The 20,521-nt window shown below is 37.4% G+C and overlaps 2 protein-coding genes across 8 annotated transcripts in view; one reads left to right on the top strand and one right to left on the bottom strand.

Moving 5' to 3' along the window:
• Positions 1-1,116, bottom strand: part of NDUFAF5 (NADH:ubiquinone oxidoreductase complex assembly factor 5) — a 40,614-nt gene extending 39,498 nt beyond the window's left edge. For 3 of the 5 annotated variants that reach the window (XR_004259827.1, XM_032248019.1, XM_032248022.1), the window contains exon 1: positions 860-1,116. Coding sequence is in view for 3 of the 5 variants with exons in the window: in XM_032248019.1 (XP_032103910.1) it covers positions 860-1,081 (222 nt within the window). In the remaining 2 variants the exon portion in view is untranslated. The remainder of the gene's footprint in view (positions 1-859) is intronic. The other 2 variants (XM_032248020.1, XM_032248023.1) reach the window with 2 other exon arrangements.
• A 43-nt stretch (positions 1,117-1,159) lies between these two features.
• The window catches only part of ESF1 (ESF1 nucleolar pre-rRNA processing protein homolog), a 61,587-nt gene continuing 42,225 nt past the window's right edge, over positions 1,160-20,521 (top strand). The window contains exons 1-8 of one of the 3 annotated variants that reach the window (XM_032248016.1): positions 1,160-1,275; positions 3,360-4,042; positions 7,810-8,192; positions 8,781-8,894; positions 10,147-10,247; positions 11,275-11,427; positions 13,075-13,189; positions 15,728-15,872. In XM_032248016.1, coding sequence (XP_032103907.1) covers positions 3,406-4,042; positions 7,810-8,192; positions 8,781-8,894; positions 10,147-10,247; positions 11,275-11,427; positions 13,075-13,189; positions 15,728-15,872 — 1,648 coding nt within the window. In that variant the 5' untranslated portion in view covers positions 1,160-1,275; positions 3,360-3,405. Of the gene's footprint in view, positions 1,276-1,335; positions 1,356-2,326; positions 2,347-3,359; positions 4,043-7,809; positions 8,193-8,780; positions 8,895-10,146; positions 10,248-11,274; positions 11,428-13,074; positions 13,190-15,727; positions 15,873-20,521 lie in introns of those variants that run through there. The other 2 variants (XM_032248017.1, XM_032248018.1) reach the window with 2 other exon arrangements.

Raw genomic sequence — 20,521 nt, 5'->3', positions numbered from 1 at the left:
TTGGGAATGTATGTCCTGAAAGTAGAAACTCTCAGTACGGGGCCCACCTGGGCAGGGAGAAAGAGGTTTCTCAAACAAGCAAAGAACAATCAGAGACCTTAATTTGATATTCCTAAAACATAAATCAGATCACTCCACCGATTAAAACAAGAGCTTCACATTTCTCTAGAGCAGTGCTAACAAAAAATCATGAGAGCCACACATGTAATTTCAAATTTTCTAATAGCCACATAAGGAAAGGAGTAAAAATAAGAGAAATTTAATTTTAAATTTATATTTAACCCAATATATCAAAAATATCATTGCAACATGTAATCAGTATAATAGCTCTTAATGAGCTATTTTACATCCTTTTTTTCATACTAAGTCACTATACTCGTGTGTATTTTACACTTACAACACATCTCAATCGGACTAGTCACCTTTCAAGTGTTCAACAGCCACATGCGTGGCCGGCAGTTACCACACTGGCTGGACAGCGCAGATAGAGAAGAAAACCCCAAGTCCCTATCCTGCAAGGCCCTATCCTGCAAGGCCCTGATGATTTGGGCTCTCCTGACCTCCTCTCCCACCCTCTCCCTCTGTGGAGCTTCTCTGGAGGCCTCTATAAGGTCCTTTCGGCCTCAAGGACGTTGCTGAAATGAATGCAAGCATGCATGAAAAGCATGTTACAAATATCCGAGCCTAGGCCTTGCGTGATTACAGTAGAGGCCGAGAGGCAGGGCTGCTGGTCAAGGTCAGACGGTGAGGTCGGGGCCCAGCCAGAGCTCGCGGAGAGGAAGACGAGGATCGGGATCGCTCGCGGAGAGGAAGACGAGGATCGGGATCGCCCCCTAACCCCGCTGCCCAGCGGGCTCACCTCCTCCCTCAGGTAGTCAAACTTCGTCGTTTCGGGCTGCTGGGCCGCCCAGTTCTTCTGTTTCCTTTTCAAATCTCGATCGAAGATATTCAGGACTCTGGACGATGTGCCGCCCCGGGGAGAGACCCCAGAGGTGACTTCCCTACGGCCCAGGTTCTCCGCTGGGACCCTCGCAGACCGAGGTCGCCGACAAAAGTGCCAGAGACTCGCGGGCCGCAGCATCTCCAGCCGCGATACCAATTACCAGCACTTTTTGTCCTGCGCATGCGCCAGAGCGGCCTCGGCGACTTCTACGAAGATCTTCGCAGAGGAAACGTGCAAGTAGTTTGGCCTAGTTCGCTTGCCATTACGGCAGAGCGTCATGCGGAGGATTGTGGGTGCGAGTCCCACCTGAGGCTTGGAAAAGACTCCGGACGGTGAGTGGGGATGGGCTCCAGCTGAAGAGCTCGAATGGTAGGGCTCGAGGAGGGGTGTGTGTGGCCCGAAGGGAGAACTAGTCTCTGACAGGATCTCTTTCGCATCTGCGAGGGGTTTTGCCCCTTCCTCCTGAGCCTTTTCGACCTCCTTCAGATTTCATCGATTTTCTTCAGGGTCGCTTCTCGAGTCAGTCTGTTAGCTGTGGGAAGGAGACCCTCGTTCAGGGGCCAGCCTTGTATTCTCTGCATTAGAGAGCGTTCAGAAGGGGAGGGGGGGATACAGTTTTTCCTGGTTAGTGTATAAAAGGCCTTGTTTTTAAAATAAGGAATACCGCCCTTTTAATCAATCCTATTTTTTTTTTTTTTTGAGACGGAGTTTCGCTCTCGTTACCCAGGCTGGAGTGCAATGGCGCGATCTCGGCTCACCGCAACCTCCGGCTGCCGGGTTCAGGCAATTCTCCTGCCTCAGCCTCCTGAGTAGCTGGGATTACAGGCACGCGCCACCATGCCCAGCTAATTTTTTGTAGTTTTAGTAGAGACGGGGTTTCACCGCGTTGACCAGGATGGTCTCGATCTCTTGACCTCGTGATCCACCCGCCTCGGCCTCCCAAAGTACTGGGATTACAGGCGTGAGCCACCGCGCCCGGCCCTTAATCCTATTTTTGTGTGTGTATGCCATTAATCAGTGAATTTTGGCTCTTTGCAAAACTCCCATCCAGAGATGCTAAAACATTAGGGACTATTCACGAGGGAACAGAATTTATACACACATATGTGTATGTTCTAATATGTTTCGAGGGGATCAGCTCATTTGGGACTTTATCACTTGTAGAATAAGAGATTGTAGAAAGAAATGATATTTATGGAGTGAGACTTTACCTGGAGAGTCAAATTTACTTTTTATTCATTTTTAAACTTTTTTGTTGTTTGTTTTGAGACGGAGTCTCGCTCTGTCTCCAGGCTGGAATACAGTGGCGTGAACTTGGTTCACTGCAATCTCCACCTCCCGTGTTCAAGCGATTCTCCTGCCTCAGCCTCCCGTGTAGCTGCACTACAGGCGCGCATCACCAGGTTGTCTAATTTTTTTGTGTTTAAGTAGAAACGGGGTTTCACCATGTTGGCCAGGATGGTCTCCATCTACTGACCTCGTGATCCGCCTGCCTCAGCCTCTCAAAGTGCTGCGATTACAGGCGTGAGCCACTGTGCCCGGCCTAAACTTTCTATTACTTTTGAAGGATGATTGGATTTAGAGACGGAACATTGTGAGCTATACCTGAGTTGATTTTGGTCTGTTTAGTTAGGATGCTAGTCTTATAGAACTAAATGCTGTTTGTTGGCAGTAGCAGGAGATAAGGAGTAGCAGAATGAGACCAGAATGTGGAGAAACAAATGAGGCCAACTGAAGCTAGGGAATCTGATTTACTTTTTTTTTTTTTTTTTTTTTTTTTTTTTTGGTAGACAGGGTCTCACTCTGTTGCCCAGGCTGGAGTGCTGTGGTACCATTATAGCTCACTTTAGCCACGATCTCCTGTGTGGAAGTGATCTTCTGGCCTCAGCCTCCAGAGTAGCTGGGACGACGGGCCGGTGCCACCAAGTCGGGCTCATTTTTGTATTTCTTGTAGAAATGGGGTTTCACCATGTTACCCAGGCTGGTCTTGAACTCCTGGGCTCAAGTGATCCGCCCTCCTTGGCCTCCCAAAGTACTGATGAGCCACCGTGCACGGACTAGGGAATCTTAATTACATTTGCTTTCAATTAGTAACACATAGAGATATACAGATAGAAATTCAAGTGAGAACAGTGGACGAACAAACATTTGTTCCCCTCCATAAAACCCTGGGATTCTGCTTTATTTCCTTGAAATTTATTTCTCTAAATGATCTATAATGGAAAAGAGGATATTTTGTTATGTTTCTGTTTTTTTGCATGTGACCCAGAATAAGTTGAAGATGTGAAATTAGACTTAAGTTACCTTTATTTTATGTACATTTAACTTAGAATATATTGTGAATTAATGTATTTTTAAAACATTTAATTATAGTACTAACCATTATTACCATTAAAACATTTGTTTTATTTTTTAGTATTTGGTTTCTTCAAGCATTTTTTCTGCAAGATTAAAAATTAAAAATGTCATCCAAACAAGAAATAATGAGTGACCAGCGGTTTAGACGGGTTGCAAAGGACCCGAGATTTTGGGAAATGCCAGAAAAGGATCGAAAAGTCAAAATCGACAAGAGATTTCGAGCTATGTTTCATGACAAGAAGTTCAAGTTGAACTATACTGTGGATAAAAGAGGGCGCCCCATTAACCATAGCACTACAGAAGATTTGAAACGTTTTTATGACCTTTCAGATTCTGATTCCAATCTCTCTGATGAAGATAGCAAAGCATTGAATCAAAAGAAAATAAAGAAGAAAAAACCCCCAACTAAAAAAGAAGTAGATTCAAAAAATCTAGTTGAGGAGAAAAAGGAAAAAACCAATGCTAATCAGAAGGGTTCTGAAAATAAAACTGATTTAGATAATTCTGAAGGAATTAAAAAAATGCAAACCTCATGTAAATCTAAGATAGATTCAAGCATAAGTCTGAAGAAGGATAGCAAAGAATTTATACAAAAAAGCATGAAAGAGAAAAAAAACATTGTTCAACATATTACAGACTCTTCTCGCAAAGAAAAACAAAGGATATTAGATTCGAGCACCTCTGAAATCGTGAAATCTCCCAGGATCAAGTGTTCTAAGACAAGAAGAGAAATGCAATCAGGTAGGTTGGAAAAAATTAGAGATTCTTGGGTGTTACATTATTTATTTTTATACTGATCTTTCAAAAATGTAAACACATTAATAAGTATTTGCATAGTGTGATGGAATGGTCCAGTGCTTATCTGGAAATACAAAGCTATAAAAGAAATATGCAGTGATTATTAATATTTTATGTGGTGCTAGAAAACAGACATGAAAATTTGAATCTTGAAGTTGAACAATGATTTTGATTAGTGGTGAGTCCTGGTGAGAACTATAGTCTCTCTTTTTTTTTTTTTTTTTAGACTGAGTCTTGTTCTGTCACCTAAGCTGGAATACAGTGGCGTGATCTTGGCTCATTGCAGCCCCTGCCTCCTGGATTTAAGTGATTCTCCTGCCTCAGCCTCCTGAGTAGCTGAGATTACAGGTGGGCACCATCATGCCCAGCTAATTTTTTTTTTTGGTATTTTAGTAGAGACAGGGTTTCACCATGTTGGGCTGGCTGGTCTTGAACTCTTGACCTCAAGTGATCCGCCTGCCTCGGCCTCCCAAAGTGCCGGGATTACAGGAGTAAGCCACCACACCTGGCCAAGAACTATATTCTCTAACCAGATAAAGTGTTATATGTTATAGCATGATAAGAAGAGATGTGTCTAAAGAGGGTAAGTAGACCAAGTGGTGGCTCATGCCTGTAATTCCTGCACTTTGGGAGACCAAGCTGGGCAGATCGCTTGAGGTCAGGAGTTCAAGACCAGCCTGGCCAACATGGTGAAACACCCCATCTCTACTAAAAATACAAAAATTAGCCAGGTGTGGTGGTGTGCACCTGTAGTCCCAGCTACTCAAGAGGCTGAGGCAGGAGAATTGCATGAACCAGGGAGGTGGAGGTTGCATTGAGCCGAGATTGTACCACTGCACTCCAGCCTTGGGTGACGGAGTGAGATTGCATCTCAAAAATAATAAAATAAAATAAAGAGGATAAGTAGGACTCTTGTCTTAAAAATAAAATTAATTTGTTCAACTGCTTGTTAACGAGTATGTGGCAGATAAAATATGACTAAGGCATGGTCACCTATTTCGGGGCTGTCGCCAAGTTATACCTTTATGCAAATTAGATGCAAATTAGAAAAAGACATGCTCTCTGGACACACAGCTCCCAGGGCTCAAACTGGTGAAGAGGTGGCACCTTTGAAGCAACAGCTTTTTGCACCTGAGCAGACACAGCCTCCTCCAGAATGCATGGCTTGGTGAGTGGAGGATCGGGCCCTTCTTGTCCTTTTATAAATGCTCTTGTGCAGATATCAGCCTGACAAACTCTGTGCAGTGGCCCTTGTCTAAAGCAACATTGTCCAGTAGAAATACATAATTTTGGATTTTCTAATAGCCACTTTAAAAAGATGAAACAGGTAAAACTCTTTTAAATAATTTTATTTAATCCAATATATCAAAAAATTAATATTCAATATAAAAGTCAATGGTATATTTTATATTCTATTTTCTAATTTTTTACTAATACACTATTTTCATATTAATGTCAAGTTGGACAAAATGCATTTCAGGTGCTCAGTTACGACATGTGACTAGGATTACAGGCGTGAGCCACCGCTCCCGGCCACAACACTTTATTATTATACAACCCAAAGTGTGGTATGTGTACCACTGTCATAAGTGAGAAGATTTTTGATGATACTCAAACTTTTTAAATATTAATAGTTATGTACTATGTTATTTACTATTACATTATGTACTATAATGTCTTAGAAAACAGTATAGTTACCCCATCACGTCTGTGACTTAAGGAATATTGTTCAGAACAAAACTAATTTTTAAAAAATTCAATTTAATAAAAATATCAATGATATTTAAAAATCATGAAAATGGTATAATGACAATTGAGAAATATTGCAATACTAGATAGACTGGGTCTGTAAGATGTTATTTCTAAGCTTGTTGCTTAAAAGTGAATTTTGTTTACCTCGTAGTAACTTTCAATGTTGTGTTTTTCTGATCTCATATACAGAACCTATGACAACGCCTTCATTTTTGGGTTTTTTTCACTTCTGTTGGAATCTTCTCTCTTTTCCCTTATTCTACCTCAATTCTTTGTATGTAGTAGATACTCAATAAATATTTGGTCAATGAATCTTACTATTGTAAGATTATAGGACCAAGAGAAACTTAGTTCCAATTTCATTCTAAATCTTAAACTTTTAAATTTGCTTTTAACTGTCCAAACTTAGAGCCTGTAAGCAGAAACATAAGCTCCAATTTAAAGATTAATGAAATGCCTAAGATACATCTACACATCCATTAGATAGAAGCATGCGATTACTTTAGAAGTAGGAAATGAGCCCTTTCAGAGTTGTGAGTACTAAAAATTCCAACTTAAGCAAAAACAATCTTTTAATCTTGGTGTATGGCTAATCATAATAGTCGATTACAAAGTTCAAGACCTGGCAGAAAAGTTAAAAATATTATTTTTCTGTCTTTGTAGGTGATCTCATCCATATCACAACTTGTGTTGTCAACTACATATGAATGAATCACTGATCTCCAATGCAGACTTCTCTGAGCTGTACACTCTTGATATTTCTTTTAGATGACTGAGTGGCATTTCATATTCAACATATTCAGAATTGAACTCATGATTTCCCTCCACGAAACAAACTAGTTCATTTCTAATGTTCCTTTTTCATCTGTCCATCTGCTTAGCTAGCTAGCTCTGAAAGCTAAGAAGCTGTGACTCATCTTTGACACTTCCAAAACTTCCATTCCTGATATCAAATCCCCAGTTGGTGATTATTATTATTGGTTTCACTTCCTAACTGACTCTGAAATCCATGTACTTCTCTGCATACATACTGCCACCCAATTTACTGCTACTTTCATTTCTTGCCTTGCATACTGTACTACCTTTACCATATTCACATCTGTTCTTTACTTTCCCCAGTCAGTTTTCTACAATATAGTCAAGGTGATCTCAATATGCAAGTCTGAGGATGACAATATCCAAAAGAAGATGACATCCTCTTTGTTGAAAACAGCAGTGTCTTCCCATTGCTTTTATGGAAAAATCCAACCTCTCTCTATGGTTTTTAGATAGCTTGGCCTCTACTTAACTCTTTATTTCCATTTGTTACTTGATCACGTACTATCTGTGATCTGGGCATGATTGTTGGCTTTTTCCTATTGGCAGATTTTTACAGGTACCTTCCTTGCTGTTTCAAACAAATTTCCGTCTATTAGTCTAACTTTAACTATTTAACTCCTCTTCATCCTTCAGTTATCACTCACATAGGGACTCCGTTATATCTCCTTAGAAAATATTCTTTCTTGGATAGCTTAGTTGTTATTTTAACTTTTTCTGTATATTGATTTTATTTTATATCTATTCATGTATTCTTTTCACTCAGCTAGAAGTTTCATTGAGGGCACTGTTTGCTCCTCTCTTGCCAACTATTGTATATTGAGCACTTAGCACGTAGCAGGCACACCATTAAGTATTGAATGAATGTCTGGATCTACTTGCATGATGTGGGCATGTGTTAAGATTTTCATTAAATAACTTGGTTGTCTACTGAATTTATATTTTCCTTTACTCTGTTTCATAGAAGTTATGGTTAGGATTTCTATGATAAAAATTGGTCAGGCATTTACTGAATTTATATTTGCCTTTACTGTGTTTCATAGAAATTATATTTTTACTGGATTTGATGTCAAAACAATTTGGATTCAGTTTAATTCAGGGTATATCTTTTCTTAATTTCTTTCCCCTTTAACATTTTACAGTGGTTCCACCAATAATGACAAGAGACAGTGATGGTTATGAAAACTCAACAGATGGTGAAATGTTTGACAAAGATGCTCTGGAGGAAGATTCAGAAAGTGTTAGTGAAATAGGAAGTGATGAGGAATCTGAAAATGAAATTACAGGTGTCAGTAGAGCTTCAGGTGATGATGATAATGGAAGTGAAGATGATGAAGAAGAGAATGAAGATGAGGATGGTGGGGATGATGATGAAAGTGACAGTGGCCCTGATCTTGCAAGGGGTAAAGGAAATATAGAAACTAGTTCTGAAGATGAAGATGATATGGCAGATTTGTTTCCAGAAGAATCTGGTTTTGAGCATGCTTGGAGAGAATTAGATAAAGATGCTCCTCGTGCTGATGAGGTAACCTTTTGAATAAACAAGATTATTTGTGAAAAACGTAGTATAAGCAGCTTTTATGACTGGTGGAATTGATGTTATTAAGTGGGAAAAGCTTATTGGTAATAATATTCTTGGTGATTCTGATTAAAATTTGGTACGGAATATTTATGAACTAGAAGATGTCCAAGCAGATAAGGAAGGAGCTCTACGTAAATAATGAAAAGTTGCATGAAATTTGTAATACTTGTTTTAGCTAGTAGTTTATATTTCTGTTCGTATGGCGCCTAATAGAAATGCCACAGGGTAACATACTCAACTTCCTTACTCATGCATGCATGGCAAAATAGCTTAGCAAACTTGGTAGTTAAAAAATCAGCTTATGATGATGTTCTGATTTAAGAATTAAGAACCAAGTAAGAGAAAATGCTTATCTGTTATGGTTTACTATTGTTTGGCTCATTCGAAGTTCTCCTTTATATACTGAATTACACTTAGATAACTGTACTGTTAATTTCAGAGCATAGGTGACAGAAGGCATTACATTTTTAGAATCTTTATTTTTCAAGTATAGAGAATGATATGGATTATGTGCTATTTAATTCTTCTCAGATTACACGTCGATTAGCAGTTTGTAACATGGACTGGGATAGATTAAAGGCAAAAGATTTGCTGGCTCTGTTCAATTCATTTAAACCCAAAGGAGGTGTTATATTTTCCGTCAAGGTGAGAATTGATTCATTTTGAAGTAAATATTTCTAGGCATTTTAAGTTAAATCTAATTTTTGTTTTAAGCCATAGTTTTCCTTTTAAGGAAAATAATGTTAAAGTTGTCTAATACGATTGAGTGTGAAACTTCTATAACAGGTATAAATGTTAGAAAGGAAGAGGTAAAATTATTATTGATAGGTTATGTGATTGTTTACACTTTAAAAACCCAAAGAAATAAAAGCTCACTAAAGGGACCGGGTATAAGAAACGTTTTTTAGTCCGGGCGCGGTGGCTCATGCCTGTAATCCCAGGACTTTGGGAGGCCGAGGCGGGTGGATCACGAGGTCAAGAGATCGAGACCATCCTGGTCAACATGGTGAAACCCCGTTTCTACTAAAAATACAAAAAAGTTAGCTGGGCATGGTGGCGCGTGCCCGTAATCCCAGCTACTCAGGAGGCTGAGGCAGGAGAATTGCCTGAACCCAGGAGGCGGAGGTTGCGGTGAGCCGAGATCACGCCATTGCACTCCAGCCTGGGTAACAAGAGCGAAACTCTGTCTCAAAAAAAAAAAAAGAAATGTTTTTTAAAATAAATTGCATTCCTTATTGCTAACACTGGCCAATTTTTTAAAAATTCTAAATACTAGAAGCAAAACCATATAAAGTCCTTGGGAATTACCTTAATAAACAGAAATGACCTATGTGAAGTAAACTGTAACACTCGATAAGTTTGAAAAACTTACATAAATTTGGGGACACCATATTTCAAGCCAACCTAATGATTAAGAATCCAGGCTTGGCATTATTACGGATCTGGGTTCAAATCATGATTCTCATAAGTGCTATGTGATCCTGGATCCTTTATTAATTAATCTCTCAAATATGTTTACATCTTTCTAACATATCCAAATGGATATAACAATAGTATTGGTGGTTGTAAGGATTAAGTATAAAGGAACTCACACTACGTATTTAGTGCAGTGCCTGAAATAGCCCTGCCCTCAATCATTAGAGATTGAGTCTCCCTTATCCAAAATACTTGGGACCAGAAGTGTTTAGAATTTCAGATTTTGAAATAAAATTGCATTATATATCTGTTACTCTCCAGCCAAAGTGATCTGTTTTTAAAGAAAATTTCTCAGGATGCTCTAGCTTACTATAGTGGGTTTGGAAGTGAGTCACCCTTGCTGTTTTTATTGAGTCAAACAGGTCTAGATATTTGTGACAATGAATGCATAAATTACGTTGATTCTGTTTTTTCTTTTTAGATATATCCTTCAGAGTTTGGAAAGGAGAGGATGAAGGAAGAGCAAGTTCAAGGACCAGTAGAGCTACTAAGTATTCCCGAAGATGCCCCAGAAAAGGACTGGTATTAAATCGCTATAGAACATAAAACTACTAAACCTCATAAATTCATGTCATTAGTTCAGAATTCTGGTCACCATAACAGTTAAAACTAAAGTTTACATTTGTGCCATTTATGGTTAAAACAGGTTGCAAAACAGATTTAAAGTCTGTCAAAAGTGGTACATTATTCCAAGAAGACTTTTTTTTGTGGGTATATTTATATTTCTGTATTCATGAAAATAATTATTGCAGTTTTGTAAAACATTTCATGATTTAACTGATTTGGAGTTCTTTCGAGTTCCTTCAGCCTTCTTGCTCTGAATTAGTACGTTTTGCTTTTTTTGAGACATCATTGAAGCTCTGTTTGCCTTGAAATTATATAATTTTTCTTATTTGAGAATCAAATGGAAAAGTGAAAGAATGTTTTTTTATCATCATGGTGCAGTGTAGAAAATAAAATAGTTTTTAAGCCACTAGGTGGCGTTCTATTTGCACTTTAAAATGAGGGTTAAATGTATTAGTGACAGAAGAGAGCAGATGAAGAATGTGTGATATCAATGTTTTGTGTGGAAACTTAAAAGAGTGTGTGGTATCAGTGCTTTGTGTGGAAACTTACAAAAAAAAGGAATATGTTGTAGTTAAGTGAAATTAAACTTAACAGATTTTTAAGGGAACATTGCAAAATCAGAAATGTCTTTGTAGCTAATGCTTTTCTAACATATTTTATAATAATCGTCATTGGTTTTATTTGAGAAGGTGATATGTGGTAGCAAAGTAACTATTCTATGAGTTAAATTATAGATAGGCTCATGTAATTCCCACACTCTTCTTTTTTAGATACCAAATTCCAATCCAAATACCTGTACCTTGTGAGTATAAGTTGAGCTTTTAAGTATTTAATGTTCATAAAGGCAAAGTCATGAAGGAAATATGGTGTGGAGTGAAGACCAGCTTGTAATATGTTTTTCTTGAAAAAAATGCATTTATTTTTTAAAGAGAAATTTTTGTGTTTCTGTATAAGTATGCTTAATGAGTTTTTCCCACTTTAGGACCTCTAGAGAAAAATTGAGAGATTATCAATTCAAACGACTGAAATACTATTATGCAGTAGTAGATTGTGATTCTCCAGAAACGGCTAGTAAAATTTATGAGGATTGTGATGGCCTGGAATTTGAAAGTAGTTGTTCTTTCATAGATCTAAGGTAATCCAGTGTGTGTATTACCAATTTAATCTTTTAGTACAACATGATTATGAGAAGTAAAATATTTGAACTGGTAGTGATCTCAGTTTTATATTCTAAAATTATTTTTTGCTTTTGGGTGAACTCTATTGTGTGGAACATCACTCCTAAGAAAGAAAACCAAGAAAATGCTAAAGTATTACATATGAATCATCCCCACATTTTTGTCCTTTCAAACATATTGGCTCTGTTTTTAAGATGGTGTAACCTACATGATGCTATTTCCTTGCAACTGCCTTTTAGAGCAAGGGACCAGATGAGGTAACTTTTAAAAATGCATGGAGAGGCCAGGCACAGTGGCTTACGCCTGTAATCCTACCACTTTGGGAGACCGAGGCAGGCGGATCACAAGGTCAGAAGTTAAAGACCAGCCTGACCAACATGCTGAAATCCTGTCTCTACTAAAAATACAAAAATTAGCTGGGCGTGGTGGTGCATACCTGTAATCCCAGTTACTCAGGAGGCTGAGGTGGGTGAATCACTTGAACCCAGGAGACAGAGGTTGCCGTGAGCAGAGATGGCGCCATTGCACTCCAGCTTGGGTTACAGAGCGAGACTCAGTCTCAAAAAAAGAATAAAACTAAAAAAAAAAAAAAAAAAAAAAGAATGCACGAAGGAAGGGACAGAGGAATTTGCTAACAGACTGGTATCTCTACATCCATGCTATCCAGTATAGTAGCCACTAGTCACATACGGTTATTTTAGTTAAATAAAATTTAAAATTTAATTGCATAGTCACATTTCAAATAATTAATGGTTACATGGACAAAGCAGATACAGAACATTGCCCTTGTCACAAAAAGTTCTGTTGGACAACACTGCTCTGAATGTAAATGGCTAAATGTGCAATAAGGAAATAAGAATCAACCTTAAGCTTTCCCTTATTTTCATTGATACTTTATGTATATGATATTTTGTATTTGGAATGCTTACCTATTAATAATTATATTTGATCTTCAAAATACAATATAGCCAGCTGGGCATAGTAGCTCACACCTGTAATCCTAGCACTTTGGGAGGCCTAGGCAGGAAGATCACTTGAGCCCAGGAGTTCGAGATCAGCCTGTGCAGGATAGTGAGACCCTGTCTCTACAAAAAAATTTTGAAAGTAAAAATTAGCCAGACATGCTGGCACACACTTGTAGAAGATTGCTTGAGCCCAGGGCATTGAGACTTCAGTGAGCCATGATTATGGCATGGCTCTCCAACCTGGGTGACAGAGCAAGACTCTCTGACAACAATAACAACAAAAAATATGTAGTCAGTGACTGCACTATCAGAAGTCTGGATCTTTTTGAAACCTGAGGGACCCATATGTGCTTGCACCTGATTCATTAACTGACTCCTAAAGCAGGATTTCTATCTATACAGCATTCCTTTAAATTTAGTGGAATTATAGAGTTATAGGTTATGAATTTCAGAAATTCATATGAAGATGAATTCATTCAGAAATAAACAAAGATTATGTCTAACATTGTTTGCCTCTTAAACGTGTGTTTTTTTTGAAAGTTATATGTATGTATGTATGTATAAACTACAACTAATTAGATGAGAATCTAAACTGGTTATCACTGTGGCGTATGTTTAAATTTTTTTTTTTCTTCTTAGATTTATACCAGATGATATTACTTTTGATGATGAGCCTAAGGATGTTGCCTCGGAAGTGGATTTAACAGCATATAAACCAAAATATTTCACATCTGCTGCAATGGGAACATCAACGGTATTTCTTAACTTTAAAAAATATGTAGCTGGACTCTATGGCTTTATGAAAAGATTTTGTATATTATAGCATCTTTAGAAATGGAAAATATTAATTTTGTTGTTGTTTTTTCTTGAGACAGAGGCTTGCTCTCTTACCCAGGCTGGAGGCGATTCTCATGCCTCAGCCACCCAAGTAGCTTGGATTACAGGTGTGCGCCACTACACCTAGCTAATTTTTATATTTTTACTAGAAACAGGGTTTTGCCATGTTGACCAGGCTGGTCTTGAACTCCTGACCTCAAATGATCCGCCCACCTTGGCTTCCCAAAGTGCTGGGATTATAGGCATGAGCCACTGCTCCTAGCCTCAAAGTATTCAAAATTTTAATGCATGGGTACAAATGGAAATGAGACAGAAGTGTGTCGGCATCTACCATATCTGCGAACCTGTTTTCAGGTTCTTATTATGCCTTTAAGCCCGTGTCAGTTACCTGCTGATGTTTCTTTTTTCTTTTCTGTCTTTCCTACACGCTCTACTAAGTAATACATCAGTTATTAATATCCTAGGGAATAAGGAGAAGTGCTTAATAAATTACCTCCCAGCACAGTTAAACAAAACTAGTGAAAATTTAAAATAGGAGTACCTTTTTCTGCAATGATTCAAAATTATAAAAAGAATTGATACAGAATTATTAAGGTATAATATCATATTACTACATAGTAACAAGCAACCAAAAGGTTTTTGTCTATTGAAATAGTTTATTACTTAGCTGACTACCTTCTCCATTTTTTTTTTTTTTTTTTTTTTAGATGGAGTCGTGCTATGTCTCCCAAGCTGGATTGCAGTGTCGCAATCTTAGCTCACTACAACCTCTGCCTCCTGGGTTCAAGTGATTCTCCTGCCTCAGCCTCCACAGTAGCTGGGATTACAGGTGTGCGCCACCATATACAGCTAATTTTTGTATTTTTAGTATAGACTGCGTTTCACCAGGTTGGCCAGGCTGGTCTTGAATTCCTGAGCTCAGGTGATCTGCCTGCCTCAGCCTCCCAAAGTGTTGGGTTACAGGCGTGAGACACTGCGGTTGGCCCCTTCTCCCTTTTCTTCCAATAACCCTTCTGTCCACAGCTGTACTCTGTAATACCTACACTAGCTTCCCTCTGCTTTTCCTGTGTGATAAATCACTGTGCTTCTCTGAGGAGGGACTGGTAACAGAGAGAGTAGCTGTATCTGTCACCTGCTGTACTGTGGTGGGCACAGATGGCATTGATTAGTTACTGGGTTTAGTAAAACTCTACATAGTAAACAAAGTCTAAGAGAATGAGTCACATGAAATGTAAAGTCATGTTATTTTCAGGAACGAAATAATGATTAGGGCCAGCCTGTCCAGGCAGCCAGTGTAGCGTTCCTGGGTCCTGGCTGTATCATCAACATCTGTCCTAGTTCCAGCATTGGTTTGGTGGCTATCAGCTCAGGCTTAATTATCAGAATAGGGATTGTTTCTGAATCCTGTGACTAGCTGGAATTTCTGAGATAGGTGACAGTGATTTTAAGGATCTTGATTCATTGCTGTCTCTTTTGCTCTCCTTTTCTGGGGGGATTGTCCTGAGGAGAAAAAATGAAAACCAAGGATGTGGGACCTACCCTGTGATGAAGACAAAATATCTAGCAGGGCCTTATGTGATAATCGGGGCCATGTAGAGTACAGGAGCCAGTCATCACATCAGTCATGTCATAGATGAATTCATGTATCATGGGAGTATAAGCTACTTCCAACTAATAGATGCTTTTCTCATCAGTGGCTCTTAATCGTTTTTTAAAGTGTACCCCACTAAGATTGTGTTGCTTTATCAACAGATTTCATATAGTTTGCACATCTCCTGAAATCTTTGAACTCCAGGTGAAAAACATGTTTTCACTTATTTATAATGTTAACTTTTTGGTTTGAGATAGAGTTTTGCTCTTGTTGTCCAGGCCGGAGTGCAGTGGCACAATCTTGGCTCGGTGCAACCTCTGCCTCCCCAGTAGCTGGGACGAAAGGCCTTCTGATTCTCCTGCTTCAGCCTCCCATGTAGCTGGGATTACAGGCACCTGCCACCACGCCCAGCTAATTTTTTGTGTTTTTAGTAGAGACGGGGTTTCACCGTGTTGGCCAGGCTTGTCTCGAACTCTTGACCTCAGGTAATCCACCCTTGGCCTCCCAAAGTGCTAGGATTACAGGCGTGAGCCACTGTGCCTGGCCCATGATGTTAACTTGTTTACCAGTACATTTTCTTAGTTTTTTTCACTGTAATTAATTTACACACTGGTTAATTTTTACTATCAATAATGGAGTCTCCTGTAGATAGTAGAGAACTGGGAGGAGATACAAGTTAATAAAAATGATTCCCTTTCACAAATAGGATACTATTTGTTAATCATGTCATTCATATATATGTTTTAATGTGTCTTAACTTTTAACTTACTGTTAAACATCCAAGTTAACAACATATATTCTTTAACAAGTTTGACTTGACATTTCCGTTTTCTTATGTTATTTTTTCATATTCATTGGTGAAAGGTGGAAATCACTTGGGATGAGACTGATCATGAAAGAATTACGATGCTCAACAGGAAGTTTAAAAAGGAAGAGCTTTTAGACATGGATTTTCAAGCCTACTTAGCTTCCTCTAGTGAAGATGAAGAGGAGATAGAAGAGCTACAAGGTACATGTTAATCTTTTAGTGACCATTAATGGACAAAGGACTTTGACAGTAGATTTAAAGGAAGAGCCAAATTCTGTCTACAGATATACTCACATACACAGTATTATATGTATTTGTAGACAGTGATTGATTTTTTAAAAATATTTTCTTTGGCTGAATTTAACTATAAATACTTTGTTTAAAACCGTGACCTAACCAAGCATGGCCTTTTAGGCTTTTCCTGATTCATATGGTTGCACAGTTTCTTAGTAAACCAGTAAAATGATCTTTTAGGCACCCCTCCCCTTTGCCTTTTTAAAAATAAGAGCATCATTTAGATTAATTAAATATTTTTACATTCCATTTTTTCAAGTAGTTAGAAAGCAGACTCTCAGTGTCTATAATTATTCCTTTGACTACTTTTAAAGTTTTCTCTTTGTTTTTGTCTTTCTGCAGTTTTACTGCAGATTTCTTTTAATTTATGGAGCTTGAGGTTTGTTGTTGGGTTTCATTTATTTGTGGAGTGGTATTTTTCATCCGTTTTGGAATCTTCTCAGCCATTATGTTTTCGGATGTTGTTTCTTTATCTTTCTAGAACATCAACTAAATACATGTTAGATCTTTTCATTGTATCTTGCCTGTCTCTACTCTTATTTTTAATCCGTTGTCTCTGTACTACATTCTGGATATTTTCTTCTGACCTACCTTCCAGATCACTAATTGTCTTTTCAGCAGTGTTAAATCTGCTGATAGACCTCTCCATTGAGTTCTTAATCTTGGTTATTATATTTTTTACTTATGGGGGTTGTATTTGGCTATTTTTTCAAGTCAGAAATACCACTTTTAATATTTTTTACTCATTGTCGATAGTTTCAACATATTCTTCATACCTATAAACAGAGTAAACATGTTTTTATAATCTCTGATAGTTTTAATATTTCATGTATTTTCAGGTTGGTTTCTATTGTTTTACAAGATATTTGTCTCTTGTTTACTTGTGTGCCTAGTTAACTCTATGTGCTACTTTGATATTTGAAGTTAGGGTATCTTTGATCAGAGAAAACTTTAATTTATTTTGGTTGGTCTAGAACCACATTTCTCCAAGTGTTAAGACTTGAGGTTCCCTGGCTTCTGCGGTGATTAAATTCTCCATGAGGGCTGGTTTACTTCAGATTGACTATTTCCCTGGGAGTATATCCCTCTGGGTGCTAATATTTAATGTCAGGGTACTAATTGAAATTCCCCCTTTTGTTGGGAACTTTTGTCTTCTTGATCCTTAAAGGCTGCTAAAACCACAGTTGAGTTTCACAGCTGTTTTTTCTATGGATCAGGAAACAGGAAATGATCTCAGAGCAAAACAGGTCTATAACCCTGGGATCATCCCTCTAATATTCCCTTCTTGTTTTTGACAAGTAATTCTTCTCTAACTTGACAGTTCAACTTTATAAAATATTTTTAAAATATTTAATCCAACTTAATTCCAACTTAAGGTCTTCAGTGAAAGGGTTAGTCTGAAGTAGTTAGCTTGCTCATAAGAAGTTCTCAAATTATCTTTATGTTTATTCAAGTTGTTTTTGTTTTTTGAGACGGAATCCCAGTCTGTCACCCAGGTTGGAGTGCAGTGGTGCAATTTGGGCAACCTCCTCCTCCTAGGTTGAAGCAATTCTCCTAGCTCAACCTCCCGAGTAGCTGGGACTGCCCTGGCTAATTTTTGTATTTTTAGTAGAGGTGGAGTTTCGCCATGTTGGCCAGGTTGGTCTTGAGCACCTGACCTTAAGTGATCCACCCACCTCAGCTTCCCAAAGTGCTGGGATTATAAGCATGAACCTCTGTGCCTGGCCTTTTTTTTCTTTAATGACTGAAATGATTAATGGTATATAGATGACTCTTGAACAACATGGGTTTGAAATGTGTGGGTCCACTTATAAATGGGTTTTTTTCTGCCCTTGCCACCCCTGAAACTATAAGGCCAAATCCTCTTCCTGCTCCTCCTCTGCCTACCCAGTGTGATGACGACAATGAGGATGAAGACTTTTATAATGATCCACTTCCATGTAATGCATGCATAGGAAATATATTTCTCTTCCTTATGATTTTCTTAGTAACATTTTATTTTCTGTAGTTTATTATAAGAATGCAGCATATAATACACATAATATACAAAATATGTGTTCACTGACTGTGTTATTGGTAAGGCTTCCACGGAACAGTAGATTATTCGTTTTGGGAGAATCAAGTTACATGTGGATTTTCGACTGTGCCTAGGGTTGGTGCCTCTAACCTCCATATTGTTCAAGAATCAACTGTACTTTTAAATGTATATCCTCTTTGCTTAAAATAGCTCACTTTGTAGAAATAAAGCCCTCAGACCCCTTTTTCCCTGTATTTGACCTGTGTCTGTTTGGAAATTGGTTGCCTGGTTGTAATTTCTTGTCAACTTTTGGTTGATGCTATCTGCCTAATACCTTCACATCTTCATTCTTATCTAATAGAAGAATTCCCAGTCATGAAAAATTATGAGTAAGAGGTTTAGTGCTGACAGAAAGTGAAGAACCCATAAGTGTTAAACATAGCTATAAGTATTTTAAATTAGCAAGAATGAATATTCTTTAATTTGTAGCGTAACATTTTTCAGAGCTTTGTTGTTTTCCTTTTGCATCTGTGTTATTTTTATAGCCTAAATGTTAAATTAAATAAATTCTAAAATGTTTCTTTAGTATTACCATAGTGCTATTAAACCTTGACTTTCTTGGATCCTATGATTGGTCTATCACTGTTTCTTTTAGCCTACTGAAGATAGCGCTTCATTTTTCTAAGCTTTCCATAAAATACTACTCTTGAACAGTAGGGAAAATCATGTTCCATTATTCTGATTTCTTTGTTCAGACATCTCATATTAATGCAACCACATAATTGCTTAAGTATTTAATACTCTTGGAAAATGTGTATTTGCCATGGGAGTTAGCTGGGCACAAAGAGAGTCAACATTTTTTTTAAGGTCTTAGTGGCTGATGCTTGTTAATTTTTTTGGCATTCCAAATAACTGGATGACCATTTTATTTTTTATTGTTCACAGAACAGCTGAGTCCTTTTTACAGTTATCCTCTGTCTTTTCCCCTCATAGATGTGGAGGAAGACATAATTATTTATCAGTATTTCATTTTTATTTATATGCCTATATGGGCCTTTAGAACTTTTCTGAAAATTCTGGATAGTTTTTCCTCACTAGCAGCTGTAAGATAAAGGAAAAAAGATAACTTTTTATACACACGTGTGAAGATTGGATACAAGTTTTTCAAATAGATTTCTGTTTTGGGAGAACTGAAGTTTAAGATGACATTTTTGATATTAGGGCAGCTAATATTGTGAATATTAAGCATTAATTTGTTAATACTTTCTGGTTAAGAGCTTGGGCTCTGCTGGTTTCAAATCCTAACTTCACCGTACATAGATTAGGTTTGCTAAACCCCCTGTATCTTTCTTCCATAGCTGTGAAATGAGGATCATAATTGTGCCAGGCTTATGGTTGGAAAGATCGAAATGATGTGCCGTGTATCATGTATTTTTATATCTTAAAACTTTAATAAATAATGTCTTTTTGTTTGAGACACACCGCTTTTTTTAAAGCATATATTTTTCTTCAGCATTTTAATTGATTACAAATTTACTATAATCTGTAATTCAGTACCTGTCATAGATACATTAGTATATTTGTATACCTTAGAGTTACTGAATATTTCTGCTTATTATTTATAAGAGAGCATAGCAGGGTGGCTTACTGTTAGGATTATTATTTTTTCACTCCTTATATAGTGTTAAGGCTTTCACAAACTAGTGTCCTTGAGTTGTGAAAAAACAGAGCTACATGACTTACCCCACATTTTAGAGCTTCAGAAAGTAAAATTTCAGTACTGGAAAAAAATCAGTTTAAAGTAAGCCATCAGAGACTTACTACTAAAATTTTAACTTGGAAGGAGCTTGCTTCTAATTATGTTTTCAGAAGTAAGATTTTAATAGAAAGAAATACTTTGCCATTTGTTAATGTGTTCCTGATGTTTTATCCATTGAATTATGGGATACATGACAGAATTCCATCCAACATTATTATTGTGGCACAAAGCACAAACAGGAAAAAAATGAATTTCAGCTGTTTGAATGAAAATAAAAGTGTGATAGGCTAGAAAGAATGTCCTGAACCATTATTTATTTTAAGAAAAAAATATATACATACAGAAATAGTTACTTAACCAAATTTTTTCTATAACACCTTTTTAAGAAGTAAGGACATTGATTATATGAACTTGCTGAATAAAGAAAAATGTAAATGAATTTTTTAAATTAAAAAAGATACAAGAACAATCTGTTAACACTGATGTTTCCCAGCTAAATGCTTAATAATATCAGACATTTTTGGTGAGCAGTTAGCAATAGGTTATAGAGGAGAGGGACTTCATTATCCTGCTTGTAGAGTTTCCTTTACTTGAGACAATTAGTTCAATAAGTCTGTATGTTTTGCATTAAAACCCAGGTTTCTGGTTTGTTTTTAATTTGGAGACTTGCATTGGAAATGTAGAACAAACTTTTTGGTGTATTAGTTTTCTTGGGTATTTATTGGCCATGATTTTTATACTGTTTCTTTGTTTGTATTCTAATTATTTTTACAGAACTAG

The sequence above is a fragment of the Sapajus apella genome, unplaced genomic scaffold (assembly GCF_009761245.1).
Source record: "Sapajus apella isolate SASKATOON/1434 unplaced genomic scaffold, GSC_monkey_1.0 scaffold65, whole genome shotgun sequence".
Taxonomy (NCBI): Eukaryota; Metazoa; Chordata; class Mammalia; order Primates; family Cebidae; genus Sapajus; species Sapajus apella.
This window is presented reverse-complemented; position numbering and strand designations above follow the sequence as displayed.